General features: G+C 43.5%; 2 protein-coding genes across 2 annotated transcripts in view; one reads left to right on the top strand and one right to left on the bottom strand.

Moving 5' to 3' along the window:
* The window catches only part of PTER (phosphotriesterase related), a 70,580-nt gene extending 63,396 nt beyond the window's left edge, over positions 1-7,184 (top strand). Inside the window, exon 5 of the mRNA XM_036272185.1 lies at positions 6,261-7,184. Within this exon, the coding sequence (XP_036128078.1) occupies positions 6,261-6,471 (211 nt within the window). The 3' untranslated portion in view covers positions 6,472-7,184. The remainder of the gene's footprint in view (positions 1-6,260) is intronic.
* A 1,983-nt stretch (positions 7,185-9,167) lies between these two features.
* C1QL3 (complement C1q like 3) lies at positions 9,168-17,553 on the bottom strand. Its single transcript, XM_036275746.1, has 2 exons — positions 16,127-17,553; positions 9,168-10,357 (listed from the first exon to the last, which is right to left on the bottom strand). The coding sequence occupies exons 1-2, from the start codon at positions 16,712-16,714 to the stop codon at positions 10,178-10,180; spliced, it is 768 nt and encodes a 255-aa protein (XP_036131639.1). The 5' UTR covers positions 16,715-17,553; the 3' UTR covers positions 9,168-10,177.
* Between the last annotated feature and the right edge of the window lie 3,995 nt (positions 17,554-21,548).

The raw sequence follows: 21,548 nt of genomic DNA, 5'->3' as shown, positions 1-21,548 counted from the left end.
GGAAATGCTTTATTAAAAGTATTCACTGAAGAGCTGACTGTAATTGAAAAGCTATAAGTATAATGTCTAAAGACCAAACATCATGTACAATCTAACATTTCCAAGTTGGCAGTGAACGCAAACTGTACATGTCATCTGTGCCACTAAGTGAAAAAGTTTGAGAGTCAAGGATGAGTGGTTATCTGGTTTATTTTAGTTGCATGGTGATTTGAACATCAAATGCAGCAAGTTAGGGGACCTAGGAGAAGAAATAGATTTGAGATGGAAAAGGATGACTTTTGGCTGGGAATATCTAAGTGTTGCTATCCAGGGGGCCTTGAGTAAGAGTGGGAAGCTCAGGCTAGCAATCTGAACTGAGTCATGAATGTAGACATCATTGGTGCGTATGCGACAGTTGGAAGAGTGGGAACAAGTAAGGTCACTAAGAGAAGAGAATGAGGCCAGAGCCCTGGGGAACACACGCATTTAAGGGATGGGCTCAGGAACGGTCACTCAGGGACAGGTAGGGAAGTTTTCAAAGTGATAAGAATCTCAAGAAAATACGTTATGATGGAAGTTGATGGAGAAGAATACTGAAAGCAGAAGGGCTTGATATCAAGTGAGGTAAAGACTGCAAAGTATCCACTGGATTTCAGTCAAAAGGTTCTCATTTTACAATCAGGGCAGTCTTGGTGGAAAAGGCTTGAGGAGTGAGTGAGAGGTGAGGAACAGAGAGAATGTGGAGGTTAGTCTTCCAAGAAGCTTGGTAGTAAAGGGAAGCCAGGCTGTAAGGCTCAAGCTAGAAAACCAGACAGGTCAAGGGAAGGTTTTGTTCGGAGCGGAGCGATGTTAATGTAGCCGAGAGCAAGAGCAGCGAGACAGAGGATGAACCCGGGGAAGTCAGTGGTTCCTACTCTGCAGGCTTGTTCCAGAATCTATAGGAAATACAGTCCACAAAGTTTTTAGCTGAAGGTCTGGGGCAGAATATGGAACTGGTCAATTAATGTTAACTTTTAAAAATCTGAGATGGAATCTGGGAGGCAAATACAAAGGTGGTTAAAGGAGGCACACTTTCTCCATCGAAATGAGGGGAGGCGTACTGGGGTGAGAACAGATACATCTTAGAGTAAGGGCAGGAAACTGAGGACACGTGGCCCCGCATGTTTTCTGGGGTGCCTGTGGCAGTCATGTCCTGAGAAAGAGGGTGTAGATTTCGGGCAGAACCTTGTAGAAGAGGGATGTAGGCTGGGGAGGGATGTCAAGTGGATGAGAGGGAGACAATTAGGAATGTGATGTGTACAAGACGCAGTTGAGGCTAGAGGTCATGACTGCATGACTGTATATTGGCACCGATTCACACATGATTTGGTGGTTATTTTCCCAAAAAAATGTTTTATAGTGTGGAAGTTGAACAAAGAAGCTTTTTGAGTAGAAGCAAAAGAAAAAAAAAAAGTGAACAGTTAGATCAGGGGTTGGGATTCTGTCACAAAAAATGCGGTTGAGGATGATAGCTAGGGCTGAGATAAGGGTCGTGAGGTCCAAGCTGGAGGGAAGAAAGCATAAAGAGGAAAGGGGCCCTGGCCAGTTTGGCTCAGCGGTTAGAGTGTCGGCCTGCGGTCCGGAGAGACCTGGGTTCGGTTCCCGCTAAGGGCACGTACTCCGGTTGCAGTTTGTCCCTGGCCCTGGTTGGTCGTGCGGGTGGCAGCCACTCGATGTGTCCCTTTCACGTCGATGTTTCTCTCTCTCTCTCCTTCCTCTCTCTCCCTCCCACTCTATCTGTACAAAAAATGAAAAAAAAATTTAAAAAAAATAAAAAAATTAAAAAAAAAAGAGGAAAGGGAAGATATGTCACAGGGGCCCGTAACTGGAAGCTTTAATGGAGTGGGTGCATACATACAGTAGAAGAGGGCGAGTGAAAAACCAGAAATATGTAACTGGGGGTCAGAGTGGGACACTTGAGACTGAAACTTCAGAGAGGAAGTAGTGCTCCATAATGACAAGGACCGGAAGATGGTCACAAGCATAGGAAACTGGTTGGAATGGAAGAAAGCAAAACCGGAGTAAAGATGTCATGTCCAGAAAGTGTGAGGTTCAGGTAGCAATAGTTACACATACGCACACTGGGGCTGAGGGAAGGGTCTTGAGCCAGTGGCCACAGCTGGGACAGGCTCAGCATCTGCCACTGGGCAGTCGCCCTTTCCATCTGTACGCCTTTCTGCTGTCCCTGTGCATCAGCACTCCTCTCTGATGACCTCATTCACAGTCAAATACGCTTCAAGCTCAGTATCACTAGAGAAAGTTGTTGATCAGTGGTACACTCGTTATGTAAGGATGGAGAGGCTCAGCTCCGCACGGCGTACTCCTTTGACTGTCCTGGCCAATGAAGCTATGTCTGTTCTTAAAAATTTTTTTTTCTTGCCCTGGCCGGTTTGGCTCAGCGGTTAGAGCGTTGGCCTGTGGTCCTGAGAGACCTGGGTTCGGTTCCCGCTAAGGGCACGTACCTCGGTTGCAGTTTGTCCCCGGCCCTGGTTGGTCATGCAGGTGGCAGCCACTCGATGTGTCCCTTCACATCGATGTTTCTCTCTCTCTCTCTCTCTCTCTCTCTCTCTCTCTCTCTCTCTCTGTTCCCCTCTCTCCCTCCCACTCTACCTGAACAAAAAATGGAAAAATGTCCTTGGGTGAGGATGATAAAAAAAAAATTTTTTTTTTTCTGGTCCTGGCCAGTTTGGCTCAGCGGTTAGAGCGTCGGCTCGTGGACCAGAGAGTCCCAGGTTCAGTTCCCGCTAAGGGCACGTAGCTCGGTTGCAGTTTGTTCCCAGCCCCGGTTGGGGTCATGTGGGTGGCGACCACTCAATGTGTCTCTCTCACATTGATGTTTCTCTCTCTCTCTTCCTCCCTCTCTCCCTCCTGCTCTACCTGAAGATAAATGCAAAAATGTTTTTGGGTGAGAATAAAAAAAATTTTTTTTAATTTTTTTTCTTTATTGATTTTAGAGAGAGAGGACAAGAGAGGGAGAGAGAGATAGAAACATCAATGAGAGAGAACATCGACTGTCCGCCTCTTGCATGCCCCCCACTGGGGATCAGGCCCCCACTGGGGATTGTGCCCTGATCGGGAATCAAACCGGTGACCTCCTGGTGCATGGGCTGATGCTCGACCACTGAGCTGCACCAGCCAGGCAGGTCTATTTTATTTTATTTTTTACTACTCAAACTAGTTCTTTGATAAACAGATTTATTGTTTCATTTTTGTTTATATTGTTTTATGTTTTTAATTACTGGCTCAGGAACGTCATTCAATACTGGCAAACAGGTTTCCCTAGGGCCCTACTAGCTTGCGCCATACTCAGAGGTGAATATTGTCTGGAATTTAAAATGGGGTGGTATGGTAGGACTTTATCACCGTTCATGATCTGAAAACCATGACTTCCTGCTGAATAACCTCAATCCATATTTTACAATTCACCTTGGAAATTGGAAGATAGCTCTTAGGACCTCCTTCCTTTGTGGCAGCTGTAGCTTTTGTACTCGATGCCTTCCACAGGCTCCTAGACCTTCTGGAGTGAGACAGATCTGCAGGGGGGTCTGTGAAGGAGGTAGTGGGGAAGGGTGACCAACAGCTCTCCCAGTATGCCTCCTTAGCATATTTAATATCCTTTTGTCTATTAAGTCAATAACAATAACTTAATTTGGTCAGCTTTCACTGTACCAATTGTAAACGTTCTAGATATCTGAAAATACATAAAAAGTATGTGTGTGTGTGTGTGTGTGTTTATGTATATATATATATGTATGTACACTTAATCTTCCTTAAATTAAGACCACACATTAGGTCACTGTCTCAGTTACAGCCCACAGTAATGACTGAATGAACTTTTGGATTGTGTGTCCCTTGTCCCCACCTCTGGGACACCTGGTTTTGTCAGTCGTTGGCAGGGCTTCCCCGAGCCTGGTAGTCATAAAGCCCTGAAATGCAGGCACGGAGAAGCACGCTTCTGCCTACCTCTGCTTTTCAGCCCCAGAAATTCTGTCTAACACCTGTTTTCAATCTTCTGCTCCATTTCTCAAAGCTTATTATATCTCTGCCTTTTCACACTTTGTAGGCTCTCTCTAATATTTGTTTGCAAAACACTAACTCATTTGTATTTCTATAATTACTGTGATTTTTTGTCTTCTCATCTGTAGTGGTGCATTCCTTCTGGCGCATCGCTAGAACTACCGAGCTTCCTTACCGTCGCGCTGCCTGAGAGCTGTCTCCCGTCAGCAGTGACCAGGCAGTTTTCTTGATGGGATATCCTTGTGTTTCTAGAGCCATAACATTATCTTCCTCATGAGATAACTAGTCTCCAGATCCTTGACTTAATGAGTTCTAAGGGTTCCCATTTTCTTTTTTCTTTTCTTTTTTTTTTTAATCCTCACCTGAGGACATCCTTTTGTTTATTTGTTCAGATAGAGCGGGAGGGAGAGAGAGGGAGAGAGAGAGAGAGAAACACCGACGTGAAAGGGACACATCGAATGGTTGCCACCCGCATGACCCAACCAGGGCCGGGGACAAACTGCAACCGAGGTACATGCCCTCAGCGGGAACCGAACCTGGGTCTCTCTGGACCACAGGCCGACACTCTAACCGCTGAGCCAAACCTGCCAGGGCTAAGGGTTCCCATTTTCAAATGAGTATCTTATTCATTATAGTCTTTCCTAACTACGTCACAATTCAAAAAGTTTGTGTTGACATGAGGCTTCTTACAGGAATTTGTTTATCTCTATGATATGCCTCTCTAGTAATGAGATACTACTTTTTCTTTTCCTTGGGGAAAGCATGCCCTGAAGTTTCCTGTCGTGATCAACTCCTTTTCATTGTGGATCGAGGACTGTCACTCTGACTTCCAGCATTGTGGATGGTTTCTGTGAAATCCTTTTCTTTTTCAAAAGGGACTGATAATTCTTTTAGATAATTCTCTTAAAGAGAGTTTGTTCCAAAAGTATCTTCAAAACTTTTGGACATTACACAAATTTTAAAGAGGCAAAGAACTGTGGTGGCACAATTAGCATTCTGTGTACTGATACAACATGCATGGGCACACATGGCAGGAACACAGAGTTCCAGGCAAAATGCCCAGGCTGGCTCCTCTTCTCTGTCACTTGGATCCCTTTGACCTGCAAACACAAGACCTAATCTTCAACTGTAATGTATTTTAAAAGGTATGTTCTCAGAGGACAGGGCTTTGTGCTTGAGTTTTTTGGTAGCACCTCACGTTTCGCTTACGGTAGTAGTTGTTCAATATGACCCATGCACCGAGAGGCCAAGAAATGCTATTGAAACAAAAAGCATGCCTAGATCCACTTGGGAATCTAGAGACTGACAAGACTATAAGCAAATGCCAGGGAAGAGCCACGGTACCCAAGTTGCATCTCCTGTCATCAGAGACCCATGGAAGTCACGACAGACACTGCCTGAGTCCGGACATGTACAGATGGTGGCTGTCAGGAGGTGACTCATGCTTCAGATTACAGCGTCAAATGTTTAGACAATAGCCAGGAAGCCCTTCTTTAGTCAACTGACTATAAATTTAAAGGAATGGCTCATTATTTACAGCAATCTTATTGAAATGCAAGGAAGGAAGAGTACGTTTTTAGTGGTCAATTTAACCGAGTGCTCTGACACTAAGTCAGAATTCCCACAGACTTCAGAGGATAAATGCTTCACACATAGACACACCACTACTGACCTTGAGAAAGGGCTGTCTGGCTATCAAATGCCCTTCACTTCCAAACCAACCAATTTCACTCTCAGAATGTTTTACTTGTACGAAGATTCCTTTTGTTTCCCTATTTATTCACAAATAGTCATTGATGTTATTTGCTAGAGAAGAAGGAGAGAGCCTGTGATCTGAACTAACGGGCCCACCAAGAGAGGCAGAGAGGAGAACCGGCTACAAAAATGTAGAACAAAGTTCTTTAGTGAAATGCCAAAGTGGCCATTCACTCAAACTGGCACCTCCTGTTAGAAGCTATCTTTCATGCAGTATTGCCAGGCATTGTCCTTAATATCAGAGGCTAGACACTTCTGAGTTCGTGGAATAAGGATCATGTTCCTACCCAAACACAGCAATGCCTTCATCATCACCACGCAGTACTTATTTAGGGTCTCCCAGTACACCTGCCACAGTGGAAGGAGGGATCTCTACGACATGCACAATAGGTTTATGAGTAAAATGTTTAAAGAACCCTGAACGTTGTAAATGTGAGAAGTGCCATGTAACGCGTTAACATTGTTCACAGGGTACGTCTCCTGGTGGATGAGGGCTACGAAGACCGAGTTCTGATGGCCCAGGACATACACACAAAGCACCGGCTGATGAAATACGGAGGTCACGGCTACTCTCACATACTCACCAACGTTGTTCCCAAAATGTTGCTTAGAGGTATAACTGAAAATGCAATTGATAAGATACTAATAGAGAACCCTCAGCGGTGGCTAACTTTCAAATAGGATGGTTATAAAGTCACACCTTGAATATACAGCTTACAGAGGGTATTCAGTGATTTCAACCACTGTGAGATATTAATTAATCAGAGCGACACAGGACTAATGATGGACCATTTCCTTTCTATGAGACTTAGACGCACGTTGTCTTCTCAGAAGCTGGGCTCTTACATCTGCACCTTTAGGGAGTCACTGAGCCTCACTAAACCCTATTGCTTTGCCTTTAACAAAATAAACACAGAAGGTGCCTACTTCCAAACAATGATTTACAGTCGGAATCCCTTTAGTGAAGTTTTGTTTTGTTTTCTTAATCTATCAGCTGCCCTACTTGAAAATTTAAAGCGTTTTTAGTGACATTACCCCCTTCTGGAGCAATCCAATGTTTCTTGTAATATTGATGATCCTACTAATTATCCGGCTGTTCTTTAATTAATGCTTAATGAATAATATGGCACTTTAAAATAGCTTCTTGAGCAAGGGAAGTAAAGTTGAGATTTTTTTTTCCAATAGATACTGTAAGACAATTACCAATTTACAATGGTAAAATATTACATGCTGTCCACCTATCTATATATGGAATTATAATAAATCATTGTGTTACCAGTGGCTTTCTGGCATCCATTTTTACTATAAATTTTGTTGTGCTTTGAAAAATATGTCTAAAGGGGCATGAACACATAACACTGAATTATAAAAATTCAATCATAAAAGCCAAAATATATTACATAATATACTTTAATGAATCATTACATTTATAATAACAAAGGCCACAATTTAATTAATTAATATGTATAATGCAAAAAAAGAGAAATGTTTGCCGTGTGTGTGTGTGTGTGTGTGTGTGTGTATATATATATATACACACACACACACATATACATATATATATTCCCTTTATTTCCTTTACCTTTTCTTTGTTTTTCCTTGGGCCTAAATAGAGAAAATAATGCATATTTATCTGAAGAAGAGGTCTGGTTGATTAGAAATGACAGTGTGACCGCAGCCTGCTCTCTGAAAGGTCTCCAGCCTCCGCCCTCCTGGGAGCATGCTGGTGCCCCCCTCTTGGGCACGTACTAGTTTTTAAAAACTCTAAGGGTCCCCATGAGACTTGCAACCAGGGGAGCAGTGGGCAGCGGCAGCTCACCCCAGGCTTACCCCTTGAACCTGTCTCCAAGGCCCCCTTTGCTCGGACTTTTCAGTCCTCGAAGCAGCCCCGCCCAGGCTCCTTCCTCACTGTGGCTTTTACTCCCCAGTGAGCTGACCGCACCCCCCTAGGCTGCTTCTGTCCTGTAACAGTTCTCGAGGCCCAAGCAGCCCTGCCCAGGCATCCTGGTGCTGCTTCTGTCCTGAGCCCTTCCTTTGTTTCATTGTCCCCACCTTTAATAAACATATTCTCTAAATAAATAAATAAATAAATAAATAGTATCCAGCCCTGATGATTTGTGAAAATAAAGATGTGTAAAACTCTTAGTTGATGAGCACTGCTGTTTATAAATTAATATTTTGGTTGAATCCTCAGGATGCTATGTTACCTAAAAAAAAACAAAAAATAAAAATTCTACAAACCCTGTTGCCAATTTTTCTTTGATAAGTATGCATTGTTAAATAGAAATAAAATCCATTGCATCTTCTTTATAAGATATTTCATATATTAGGAAGGCCAAATAAAATTAGTCATTATTGTTGGTGAGTTGACTAAGTGTTTTTAACCATATAATCATGACAGTTACTCAGACTAAGGCATTTAAACCAAGCAAACAGCACCTTCAGCTGGGAACACCTTGCATAACTCTTTTGGAAAGGCGAGGTTTGCTAAATAAAAGATATCTCTGCGGATCAAAGATGATCAAGCTTTCTGTGTGTTAGAACAGAAAGTACCCAGAAGAACAAACCAGGACAAACTAATCCCTTTAAATGAAAACAATGCAAATATCCTTCACCAGTAAAACAAGCAGGTTTTCCATTCTCTGTTTTTGAAATCTACTTGTCAAAGAGTCTTCAAAAGGCAGCTGAGAGGGGACCAGATTTTTCACCGTAACAGTGGAAGTTGTCTGATAGTTAGGATGTATCAGCATGCATTTTTAATCTTGTTCTTAGTTTTCAAGAGATGGCTTTTGGCAGTGTATTTTAAACAGAGAGAAAGGATTTTCGCTACTCTCAAAATCTACTTTACTGTCAGCTTCAATCGACCTGAGAAAAAAAGAAAAATTGATAATTCAGATGCATACAATTCATAAACATTTCACAGGAGAGCCACTTTGTCTCAGTAATCCTGATGCTAACAGTCTGCCATGGAATGCAGTGAAAAGTATTGATTGGCAGCAGGTAATAGAGAAGCCATAGGCTTAATTTACAGACATGTGCGCATAGGGCATTTTAACCTAATGCAATTTAATTTTCTGGATAACTCTTAAAAGAGAAGTCATTTAAATTATTTTGCTATTCCATATATTTTTGTCATCCAAAATATATTTAAATCCAAAATAAGTCAAATAATTTATGTGTTTGTGTGTGTGTGTATGTGTGTGTTCATACACATATACTTTTTAAATTAAATTTTTGAGGCTATACCTGCCACTGTGCCTGTGGTCTGAAGCCATATTATATATAATATTTCATCTAATATATACGTGAGTGAATACACACACACACACACACATGTAGCAAGTATTTCTGTAAAATATATACACTTTGTTGTCATACTGGTTATATGTGAAATTTGTTCATTTTGAAATAACCCCAGGCCACGACTTACAGTGAGTAACTATTCGAAGGCCTTACTTAGCGTCCCCTTGGTGATACATGCAGTAGGTTAAATTAAACCTTTGTGCTTGGGCTATGAATACTCTTTTGTTCCAAAGAAGACAAAAGCCTCTGTCTGATTTAACACCAAAGAATAAATTTCTCTGACTTTCCAAGTAAATCTAAACACATTCTATTGACAAGATGGACACATAGGGGATTTTCTAAATACCATACATATTACACGTATTCACACTTACAGAGTAACCCTATGATACAGTGTCAATCGCTATTTTAAAAGACTATCACCAGTAAAGAGAGAAAAGGAAGTTCATAAGAAAAAGAAAATGGGAAAATAACCATAGGCTTGGGAATTCCCTCAAATCCAGAAAATTCCAGGTTAAGGCTTGAAGTTGAATCATTCCCAGTCTAGCTTCTAAAGTTCACAAGAGTACAAGGCAAACAATTTCTTTGGGGACAAGCAGCATTATTTCGATTAGACCTTCTCCTGCAGGGTAAACTCATTCCTCCCCACACTATGAACGGACTCCGAGTATCATAATAAGCAGGTACACTCACAAGAACCAAAGCTGACATGGATACGAGCAGCTGGATCACGGTACACCAAAGTATCATATATATTGAAGAAATAATTCAGTGTCTTAGATTTTTCTATAAAAATTTGTGATCTATATAGGACTTCATTCACATGGACACTAACAACAAGGAGTATTTGCTTTGGTGGTAGTGGATCACACATCTGCTTATCTTGTTTTTAATATATATATATATATTTTTTTTACATAATGTTTCTGAGAATACAGATGTGAGTCAGGTAGCATTTGAATTCCTCACATATACACAACCGAGGTGCCCACAACTGGCATTCCCCTGGGATCCTTGATTCACTGATGTTAGCCATACGAATCCAGTGTCCAAACTCAGAATAATAAGCTTAGTTTCTGCGTGATCAGTCCGCGTAAATGATAAATCCAGAGAATGTGCTGTATTTGTTGTTGTTTCCTCCGTGGGCTTTCCCACCATCTAACTTGATGTAGACTTCGTCCCCTGGCTCCAAGTGAAGGACCACGCTGTTACTGGCATAGTCATAATTCTGATCAGCATCCTGGGCGATGGCGCTAGCGCGCACCTGCGTGAAACAGACAAGAGTTAGAACGTGTGGGAGAGAAGCTTCCAGTTTTCTGCTGGGCCATTTGCACAGCATCCTAAGCCCATGTGCTGCCATAGCAGAGGACTGACACAGCAACGTCCACCTTGGCCTTGGAGCTTTCTGAGGATATGTTTGTAATGGGTTCAACTATGCTACTGGAAAAGGAATGCAAAGGAGAAAACAGTGCTTTCGTGAGGGTCATTCCAGCAGCCTTCCCTCACTATACGGTGTAAACAGCAGAGCTATTTATTCTCTTCCTAAATCACTACTTTTTCTAATTCTTATATCTCTATGCCCAATCACTTCTTGAAGTGGAAATAACAGTAATGTCTTGCATTTTTATTTACCCAAATAGCAATACTCTAAACAGCTGTTGATGAGCACATGAGTTCAATCCAAACTTCAGCTCTGGTCCGCATAATTATTAGAACATAAGATCCACAGCAGGTAAAAACTCCAAGAAATACCAACATGCTAACTCTCCTGTATAGGAGGTAAAAAAGAAGAAAGCCATTCTATTGGGGCTTTCAAAATCTAATTCAAGTAAAGCCCCTTTTACCAGAAGCTTAACTCTTTTAAACATGTTTGCTAATATCACCCAACTTTTCAGTGTTTTTTTCTTTTTCTATTTGTGCCTTTTGATCACGTAATTGTGCTGTGTGCAATTAAACAAATTATTTAATTTCAACATATGTAAAATTATAGAAGAAATGAAATTTCCATGATTTGAACTCTCTCAAATTACTAGCATTTTTGAATGATCTCATTTCAGTGATTCTAAACATGTGGTTTGCTTACTCATAAATCCACTCATGTTGAGCCTGTGATCTCATTAGCGAGTTGATGGACATTTGCAAACAGTCAAATCGCCTATCATATCAAGTAACATGGACATTCTGTCACATCCTCAACTCAAATTAGACTTCATGTCCATTTAGCTAGATTTTGATTCTGCCTTGGAAAAATGGTTCAATAGGCAGACTTGTATTTGATTTATTTCAGTAAAACATCTATTTTGTGGCTTGTTTCTATTCCAGTATAATGATATTTTCCTGAATAACACGGCAAGTGATTTAGTGGTTTTGTAAACCTGCGCTATGTAATAATGCATGACTTGGGGTACAATATGCCAGAATTTATCACTTGGTAAAATGAGAGAAATGAGACATAAGTCAAGCCTTTCCATGCATTTCTTTCAAAATGTAAATGATAGGTTTTCAAATTAAATTTTCATGTGGTATGTTCCCACATTAATGCTGAAATGTTAAAAAGAAGAAGGAGAAGAGGAAGAAGAAGAAGAAGGTTCTTTGACACCGCTGAACTTGTAAAGTCATTTGAGTAGTATTTTAAATTTTCTTTCTGGCTATCACATAGCAAAGGGAGAAAGGGCTGACAGAACTGAGGGTTCCTTAACACTGGGCTAACTGACAATAATATCATAATAGCAACAAACCACAGAATTATGCTCAGAAGCACTGACTGGAATGTATACACCAATTTAGTGAGGTGATCTGTTTTGACTATTAAGTAATAATACAACTTAATGTCATAATATTTCCTAGAAATTAATCAGAAGTTTGTAGGAGTTGAATGCTTTGATTTATTAATTTCGTCTAGTCATTCATTCCCAGGTTTAAAAAAAAAAATCTACAAGGAGGAAGGATAGTGCTCATATGACCCGATCTTTTTCATGTGTGGATTTTTAATGGGTGAGAACAATTAAAATCCAAAATAGTAATGCGCCATATTAGTAATATATTAATTAACAATCCCTAATATACTTTTCAGCTATTGTTAATAACCAGACAAAATTTATTTACTGCTTTAGGCATTTACAAAATGTTCCATGAGTATTATGCTTTAACCCTGTTTTCTATATGAAGGCATTTGGAACCCAGGACTGATTGAAATCATTTGATTCAGAGACAATAATCTTAAAAATATGTATAATGCAGTTTTTATTCTATAGGGTATAACCGCAAACCCATGTTATTATTACCATTTTTATTCAGTAGGGGTAACCACAAAAACCTGTAAATACATTGGTGTGATCCCACAGACTGGAAGGTACCCTGATGGTTTTCACTTCCTTTGTGAAAAGAAAGAAAAAAAAGCCAGTACGATCGCTTTCTAATGAAACTGATTCTCTGAGGTTTTAACCTATACTGTAATGTAAGACCTTCCCAACCAAATGGCGCCATACTCCAGTGTACTTTGTGTGATTTTAGTATCCCTGCTCACCTGGTCATACTCTTAAGCTGTAATGGCACTTCAAATTTCAAGCTCTGGTGTGTAGCTCAGTGACTTCCAACAATTCTTTATTTAAGCCATCAAACTATTGAGGAAGGTAATGCATCCACCCTGGAGGCTATTTTCAGGTTCCTAAGTGTACACTGATTTTAGTATTTCCTCTGGGAATATGATGCACCCTTTCCTTAGCTCAATATATCCATTTCTATCTAAATGTACTCTAATATCTTTTCATAAGTATTTAGATTCTGCTTGATCTTTAGTGCATGTTTCATGGCCCCTAAAAAGATAATTAATTTGACATTTATTAATCTCACTAAGAAATGAATATCAACCAACAAACTATTCACTGTTCCCAATATACCTCTTGTTCCCTGGTGCCATAAAAAATAAGTTCTTAGAGTAAAAATTGGTCTAATTATTTTATAGTTCTAATCTTGAGCCTGTTTAAGTTTTCATTCTGGTGGCTGGCTTAATTTTAGTAGAATTACAATAATTGTATTCAAATAGCAATATTTTTATTCAGGTTTTCTGCTAAAAATATAGAAACATATTTAAAATATTTTCTGTTTCTATGTAAAGCTATTGAGTCCAATTTTTCATTTTAATGTGCAGTGTCATGGGCTCTCAGCAAATGGGAAGATTAAGTTTAGGTTGATGGTTTCGTGGGGAATATGAGAACTGGGGTGCTTTCAGTGGAATGTTTGTGAGAACGGAATAGGGTGTATAGCTCAAGCATTATCATATTAGTAAGGGTTTCTCATTAGAGACGATATTTATGGTAACATTTGCTAATTTAATTAATTGCTACTGATGTTCTCGTAATTTCATTTTCATTGTACTTCTGTGGAATCATAAACGAAAGGTTAAGTGGCACATCAGGTTAATTTACTGGCCTTTGATGTTTCCATCTGTGATCCTGCGTTAACACAAAGCATAAATAAAATGTTTCTCATATGGTAATGGTCCAGAGGCATTCCTCTATGCTGGGGTGAAACTGTCTTTTTAGTGCAATTTTTGTATTTCTCTAATCCACTTAATCCACCGGACATTACACTGACATGGATCTCTGAGTTTCTGTTTTATGAAAACAAATTGGGTCAACTCAGAGGGGAAAACTGCCCTTCTACGAAGTGACTAGACAAGAGCAGAATTGAAAACCAAGGATACAGTATTTATTCAATAGTAATAAAAATGTTATAAGATTTCTCATCTACAATTGTGTGAAGACCAGACTTTGCAAAATAGTTCTATTCTAGAGATAAAATTCCTTCACAGTAATATTATAATAATCATTTTCCAAAATAGCCCGAGTTAAAAAATATATATATAGTTTGCTACGATATTTATTTTCTGAATTACTTGTTGCACACCTTTGCAGAGTAGCAGCTTCATAATGCCAATGGAAAGCATTATACCCTTAAGATCAGCTGTTTTGCCTTTGTTCTTTTCTTCCTGACCCTGAACGAATGTACACGCGAGGGCGATACGAAGGAGCATTCTCCACTCCGAACACTGACATCATATCAAAACAAAAAGCACAGAGGATACATATGTGCAATGGTTTTCTTGGAGTCAGTGTAACATACCTGGGCTCAGCAGTCTAGATATCAACATTTAAAGTAATTTAAATATATTGTTTCCTGGCTTTTCATGAAATTGCAATTTCCAGATATTAAAAATATGTGAGCACTTTTAAACATTGGCTAATTATACTTGACTGTTACTCCATTTTAATGAATACTTCTGAAAACAATCTCTTCAGCATGATATATTTTCCAGACTTAACCTTTGAGTCAGAAGATGGCCAATTTGTAAATCAATGGGTGCCTGGGCCAGGCCTGCTGAGGGGCTGTCCGTGAACCCTTTGTAAGGGCGACACAATAGCTCTAGGTTGGTACAGCGAGTCATGCCCTTTACAGCCATTTACCTGTAACTATCCCAGGGCCCTGCAAATAATTTTTATTTATCTTAATGTTATTTTCCCGCATAACAACTACAATAAACAACCCTGTCAGTGCCTCCTGGTGGCCATTTCTTCTCTTTTTGTTCGGCGAAGTCCTAAGTCCTGAGAGTACTTTAAGCTGTTTTCTTCTAAATTCCTTCAGAGGTGAGGGGTGGTGGGAAGGAAGAGGGGCGGGGTTTTTTTTGTCCTTTTTCTCTCTTATACATTTATGATATTTATCTTTTGTTTTTAAACAATTCTAACACTGAGTTAGGTTTTGGGAAGAAATCCAGCTTCAATACCGCTTAATGGAAAGCTGGGTTATAGCTAAAAAGGTCTGAATTCAAGGGGCAAGTGCGAAGCCCCACAGACCTGGTTCAATCAAAGTCGGCCGTGGCAGGATCCCAGGCCATTCACTGTGCCGCCTAAGTCACAGCCCAAGAACTGCCAGACTGCAGGCTGCAAGGCCTCGCCCCCTGTGGCCACTGGTTCAGCGTGTGCAGAGGGTCCCATAACACTTTCGGGCAATTACAAATATTAGCTTCGTCTTCTGACTAAGAGATAAGACACACTTTGGTTTTGCCATAACTGCGAATTTCTCCAGCAAACGGGCAAGTTGCTCCAGTATAAAACCGCAGCCATGTGGCCCTTGTGGCAGCGCCAACCAGCTCAGGAGAGCAAGTCCTCCTGGCCCAGGACTGATCCGAGGCTACCTCACAGTCCAGGCGAAGGCCCCTGCGGCCCTGCGCGCTAGAAGGCTGCAACTGGAAGGCCCTCCGCGCTGGTACCCTGGGGCCGGCCGGCCTCGAGGCCCCTCCTCCCGCGCTGGCCGGGCTCCTGCCCTCCTTTGCACCCGCCCTGCGTCCTAGGACCTACTCCAGAAAGTGGAGTTTGGGATCCTGGTTTACGGTGTAAAACCACGAGTCTCAACTTTTCCTTCTGTTATCAGCACTCATTACCTCTCCCCGTTCTTCTCCTTGGCTGAAAACTAAACCGGGTTTGTGTCTTGAATCGACTACACATGAGTTTTTCGGAGCTGGGAGCGGCAGGAGCCTTGAGTCTGCCGGTTTCAGGGTCCAGCTCCTCGGTAACCTTTCTTTCTTCCACCGGCCCTAGTCTTTCCCCCCGGGGGTGGGTTGTCGCCTCGGCACGCCCATTCTGAACTCCCCAGGCCCTGCCATTCCTGCCAAAGCCTGTGAGCAACGACCGCACAGCTGGGGGTCGCTCACTGCTGCTCCGGGACGTCCCGCACACCAGCTGTTCAGGAAACCCCGCTCCCGGCTTCCCGCCCCCCGGGGTGGCTCTCACTTGTGTGAGCACCGAGTGCAGGTCCTCGGCTCGGAACCGCCCTCTCGGGGCGGCGGGGAGCCCTCTTTGGTTTTCGACCCCTGAGTCCCCAGGTGGAACAGCGTACTCCTTCTCATTGCTCCCTGGGGCCCCGAGCTGCAGCGCCCTTTCTCCGCGGGTCCCCACCCCATTTCCGGGGTCTCCTCCCTGTCGCCCGCACCTTCCGCGCTCCTTCCCCGCCCTCTCCGCTGCCTGCCTGCACGCACCTGGTTGTTTTTGCAGAGATCAGCCCACATGCTGGTGCCGTCCCCACCGCGCATCAGGACGTGGTAGGTGAAGAAGTAGATGCCCGGGATAGAGCAGGTGAACTTGCCCGTGGTGGGGTCGTAGTGGTTACCGAGGTTGGTGACGACGTCGTCGAACTTGAGCACCTCGTAGCCTTCGTGCTGCCGCTTGAGGCCAGCGTAGAAGGCGATCTTGGGCACCGTGCTGTAGGTGGCAGCGCTGATGGCTCCGGCCGCGTTCAGGCCGGGCGCTCCCGGCGGGCCCGGCAGGCCTTGGCGGCCCGGCTCGCCCTTCTCGCCCGGCGGGCCCACGGGGCCCGGTGGCCCAGGTTCACCAGGGGGCCCACGCGGGCCGGCCTTCCCGGGCCTGCCGGCCTCACCTTTGGGGCCCTGGATGAAAGTGGGCAGGGACTGCATGAGGCCGCGGTCGGGCGTGGCAGCGGTGCTGGGAGCCTTGGTGCCCCCGTAGGGGTCGCAGACCATGCGGCAGGTGCCCAGCATCTCGTAGTGCGCCGACGTGCCGGCCGAGCTCACCAGCACCGGGATGAGGATGACCAGCAGCAGCACCATCACCACCCCCAGCGCCCCGGCGGCGATCAGGCGCCTCCTGCTGCCCACCAGCCGGCTCAGCGCTGGGCGATCCTCTTGTCTGCTTTTGGACAAAATTTTGAAGGTTGGGCGGGGACCTCTTCAGAGCCGAAAACAATCCCCTGCGAACCCCAACTCCCCTGGGCAGGCGTGCGCCGGCCGCTCCTAGGCTGCTCCTGCTCCCCCCGCCGAGGCTGCGGCTGGGGAGGGAGCTCGGACGCCTAGTGACTTGAGCTGAAGTCCCGAGCTGAGGGTGGGGGTTGGGGGAGGGGTGCGCAGTGCACCCTCTCGCCTCTTTCAAGCTCCTTCGCACCTGTGGCTGCCGATGCTCCGGGTGCCCACCCGACACTAGGAGGGCAAGCCAGCCGCTGCCTCTCCGCCTCTTGCGCTAGCCTGGGCCGCTCACACTTTTATGCCACTGCCTGCGATCGACTTTTCCGTTTTTGCAGACTGCGCCAGTTCGCACCAACTTTCCCTCTGAAGTTGCCTTTTTCTGCCTCCTTCTTTTCTTCTTGCGCTCGCTCTGTTCGCCCTTCCCCTGCCTTTTTTTTTTTCTTCCTTCTTTGCCACCACCACAACTCTAGGAGACGCGCACCCCGCAGACCCGCGCAGGGCGCGCGAGCGGGGCCGGCCACTCCCGGGGTGCGAGGAGGGGCAGGCACGGTCGCTCAGCGAGGCTGGGGCTGGAGCAGAGGAGCTAAAGCGGAGCTAAAGAGCGGCAGCGGCGAGTGCCTCGCGGCCGGGAGCCGAGCGAGAGAGGCTGAACGTAGAATTCTGCCTGGGTACCACCTGCCAGCAGAAGAGGAGGCTGAAAACGCGCGCCGGAGCAATTTATAGGCACCCAAGGCGCAGAGGAAGGAGAGCCGCTTTGGCATCTCATTGCAGCATCTGCTCTGCTCATCCCACTCAGGCAGACTTTGGCATTACTCTGACAATGTGGGAATTTTTTTTTCGCCCCCACCCCCACCCCTCTGCACATGGATGAACAGTGAGATCCTGAATACTCCCTTGCTGAACCCGGACGATGGCAGCGCTCTCCATGGACAAACGTGGAGGGTGAGGGAGGGGGACAAATGTGCAATAGACTTCAGAACTCAAGGGTCACACCTAAGTCCCCTTTGTCACGACTGCCAGCAGTTGGAAGGTGGAGAAGGTTGAAAGGAGGGTGGCTTGGTTGACAATATTTCTCTACAGGCTTACCCACAATCAGTGCTTCAGGTGTTTTTTAAAAAATGCCACTTTCAACATAAGGAGGGCCCTTTAGAATTTTCCAGATGGTAGATGTGTTGTTTTTAACCTTATGGTTTTCCTTGCCAGCTTTCTAAAATGTAATAAGATGTTGTTATTCAGAGGACAGTAAGGAGCGTTGAAAAGCCAAAGGACATTTCTCAATGCCTTTAAATGAACTCGCCTACCACATAAAGGGGGGGTGGGGTTGGTTCTTTTTACAAATGTTGCGAATGGTGAGTGTATACATATATACTCTACTTACAGGCTTACAATTCTAGTAACCTTTCGGAAGACACAGCCATTGGTTGCATTTACTTAAGGGTGCTGCATGCATGAGAAATGATCACTTGTCAAAATGCCTTCAAAGTCTTAAAATAAAGCAAGCAGCATTTACTAAAGTACTAGGCAAGATCTTTTCCAAAGATATGGAAAAAACCCTATAAGCTCCATAGCACACTTCCTGCCTGTACATTAGGGGATGGGGAAAATAGAAAAAATTTGAAAAAGAAGGGCCCATTTGCCATGGGAGAGCAGGAGACGGAACAGCCTGGATTTATATTAATGGGAAGCCCCCAGAGTAGGTATTAGGCAAGCTATACCACCAACACATACATAAGACACACAAGAACAGCTGGAAATAAACAAGTAGAATTGATTCGTAAATCATACTTTTGCATTCAGGAGCCATGGATGTCAATCAAGCAAGGGTGACATTTGCTTGTCAATACAGGGATGATGGCTGGGAAGACGGAGACTTATTACATCAGGGTGAGAATGTAAAATGAGAAGCAGGAACAAATAAAACTACAACAAGCGAACAAAACAATAACACCCTGGGTGATGATCTTGTCTGTGAGCTCCACAGCATGGACACCTCCTTTTCTGTTCCTTCTGCCTACCCTGATACCACCCTATTGGTTCCAGTCTTTCTCTCCTTCTTTCCAAACTACATAAGGTCACATAAGCAGGCAGAAGGAAACAAAGACTCATTGATTCTTTTAAGAGAAATGTCAACAGTTCCTGCAGGTCTTTCTGGGAGAATCAACCCTGAGGGTCGGGCAGTGGAGCTAAGCCTGGCCCAGGTCTCCACAGTATCTCTCAGCCTGGCTGCTGAGATACTTCTGCCACTGGGAGATACTCCTTCCCACTTCTCAAAACTTTCACTTTCATTGTTTATAAATGTGTGACTATGTCTTGGGTATAATTATAATTATATATCAGAATATTTCTATTCACATGTGCTACCTTATTTTCATATGTTTAAGCAGCAGACACATAGTTTAATTCTGTCCTGGACACAATACCTATTTCCTAACATCTTCCGGGTTGCTTCTCAAAAGTCACCTTTGTTTTGGAGGACAAAATGGTAAAAAAAAAAAAAAAAAAAAAATGGAGGACAAAGTGGTTAAAAAAAAAAAAAAATGTGGTGTCAGCAATGGAGACTTAATGTAATGAACTGTTCTCTGATAGCAACAAATTATCAAACTTCATAAAGCTTTTTATTGTTAAAGAGAGTTCAGTGGGGAATAAAATTGGCAATTTTCTTTTCTTTTTTTTTTTTTGGTACGTGTCCCTAGTGGGAACCGAACCCAGGGTCTCTCTGGTCCGCAGGCCGGTGCTCCAACCTCTGAGCCAAACCAGCCAGGGCATTGGCAATTTTCTAAAGGTAGAATTGTATAAACGAATTCTCATCAAAAACCTCAAGATCCACAGGATTTCCTCTTTGAAGAAGGCTCATCTCATAGGAACCCATCAAGGATAACATGAAATAGCGGAGCTGGAAAGGACCCTAGAAAGCCAGTCTCCACCTGTTCACTCTGCAAATGGTGAGACTGAGACACCGCGCAGAGCAGAATCGCCGCCCAGCGCCAGCGCAGCAGACTCGTTTCACTGCGCTTCACAGACGCGTTTGGTCCATAGTGACAGCGTGGGGCAACCACCAGAGAAAAGATTAGCACTTGCTGAAGGCGCACATAATGGTTAGTAAGTTTTAGCGATAAAGTATTTCTAATCAAGATATGTATATTGCTTTTGTTTTTTAAATAATTTTTCTTTATTGATTTGAGAGAGAGAGGAACGAAGAGGGAGAGAGAGAGAGAAATATTGATGAGAAAGAACACTGATTGGCTGCCTCCTAAATGGCCCCCACTGGGGATTTGGACCACAACCTGGGCACGTGCCCTGACTGGGAATTGAAACGGCGACCTCTTGGTGCATGGGTCTATGCTTAACCACTGAGCCACACCAGCTGGGCTGTATATTTTGTTTTTAGTCATCCTGCTATGACACACTTAATAGACTACAGTATGGTGTAAACATAACTTTTGTATGCACCGGGAAATCAAGAAATGTGTGTGACTCACTTTATTACAATATTCACTGTACTGTGGTGGTCTGGGAACCAAACCCACAGTATTTCCAAGGACGTCTGTGCCCTTTGCTCTACACCACAATATCAACACATCCCAGCCTGGCCTAAGACCTATAGCACTAGTCCCAGTAATCGAGTCTCTCCTCTTTCCACCTTCTCTACTGCCAAAGCAAAGCTTGATTTTGCAAGTGAGGGTTCTAACATCCAAAATGTCTGCTGAGATTTGGAAGGGTACCTCAGTAGTCTTTACTAAGACATCATCTCCCAGGTCACAGGCTGACCCCAGTCTTTCAGCTGAGCCACAGACCAGGGCAGTGCATGGACATGTGGTTCTTTAGTGAACTTTACATTACTGATCTCCTTCCTTTTCGCTAGAAATGTCCCACCATGCGTTTTAGAAGGAACATTTGCCCTCCCTCGGGATTTTCAGGGATTACTAGGTAGAAAATAAATGTATGGCCGGGTACTGCCACTTTCCACTGCTTGAATTTCTCAGAAGGTTCTCTGTACAGTTACTCATGCTTCAACCCTGATTCTGACAGTTTGAATAAACCATCTGATATGGCATATTACTCACCATCTTTATGTGTATATAATAATAGAAAATGTGTCGATTGAAAAAAATATTTGATTTTTTTCAGTTCTCATCAGAGAACCAAGTTCTCTCCCATATTTGATATTAATTTTGGAAGTAGGCCTTAGAATCTAATTTCCTTCACAGTACTTCCCGATCATTTCTCAAGCAAAGTCCAGGCCAGGTATTCCCACTCCTTCTGCACCGGGGCCTTTGGGGCCCTTGAAGGATAAAGTCCAATACAAAAGCCCAGGATGTGGGTTGGGTGACGATCCTGTTATTGTCACCTTCCCTGCATCATTTCTGTCTCTTTCGGAGAACGGAGCGGATTCTGAGCACACGACTCCCACATAGACAGGCACGTCATCCATTAATCTTCACTGAGCACCCACGGGCAGCATAGCTGTACACTGGGCTCTTCCTGGGCAAACAAATATTTAATCATGAGAATTATTTCCAAATCCAGCAGCACTTAAACAGAAATAGCATTTCTTATAACAGGAAAAAAAATTAACAAACTCAAGGGCTATCTACAGAAACAGACAAAAATTATTTTTAAAAAATGGGACTGGATTAGCTATTTCTCTTCCATGTCTGGGTCTCCAAATTGTATTTCAGACTAAACACTCCCTTTGACAAGA

This window comes from Molossus molossus, unplaced genomic scaffold (assembly GCF_014108415.1).
Source record: "Molossus molossus isolate mMolMol1 unplaced genomic scaffold, mMolMol1.p scaffold_m16_p_1, whole genome shotgun sequence".
Lineage (NCBI taxonomy): Eukaryota > Metazoa > Chordata > Mammalia > Chiroptera > Molossidae > Molossus > Molossus molossus.
This window is presented reverse-complemented; position numbering and strand designations above follow the sequence as displayed.

Excerpts from the sequence above, each read along its gene's own strand:
- C1QL3 (XM_036275746.1), bottom strand. The coding sequence starts at position 16,714 with ATGGTGCTGCTGCTGGTCATCCTCATCCCGGTGCTGGTGAGCTCGGCC. Across the intron at positions 10,358-16,126 it reads ATCTCTGCAAAAACAACCAG|GTGCGCGCTAGCGCCATCGC; the intron begins GTGCGTGCAGGC and ends TGTTTCACGCAG.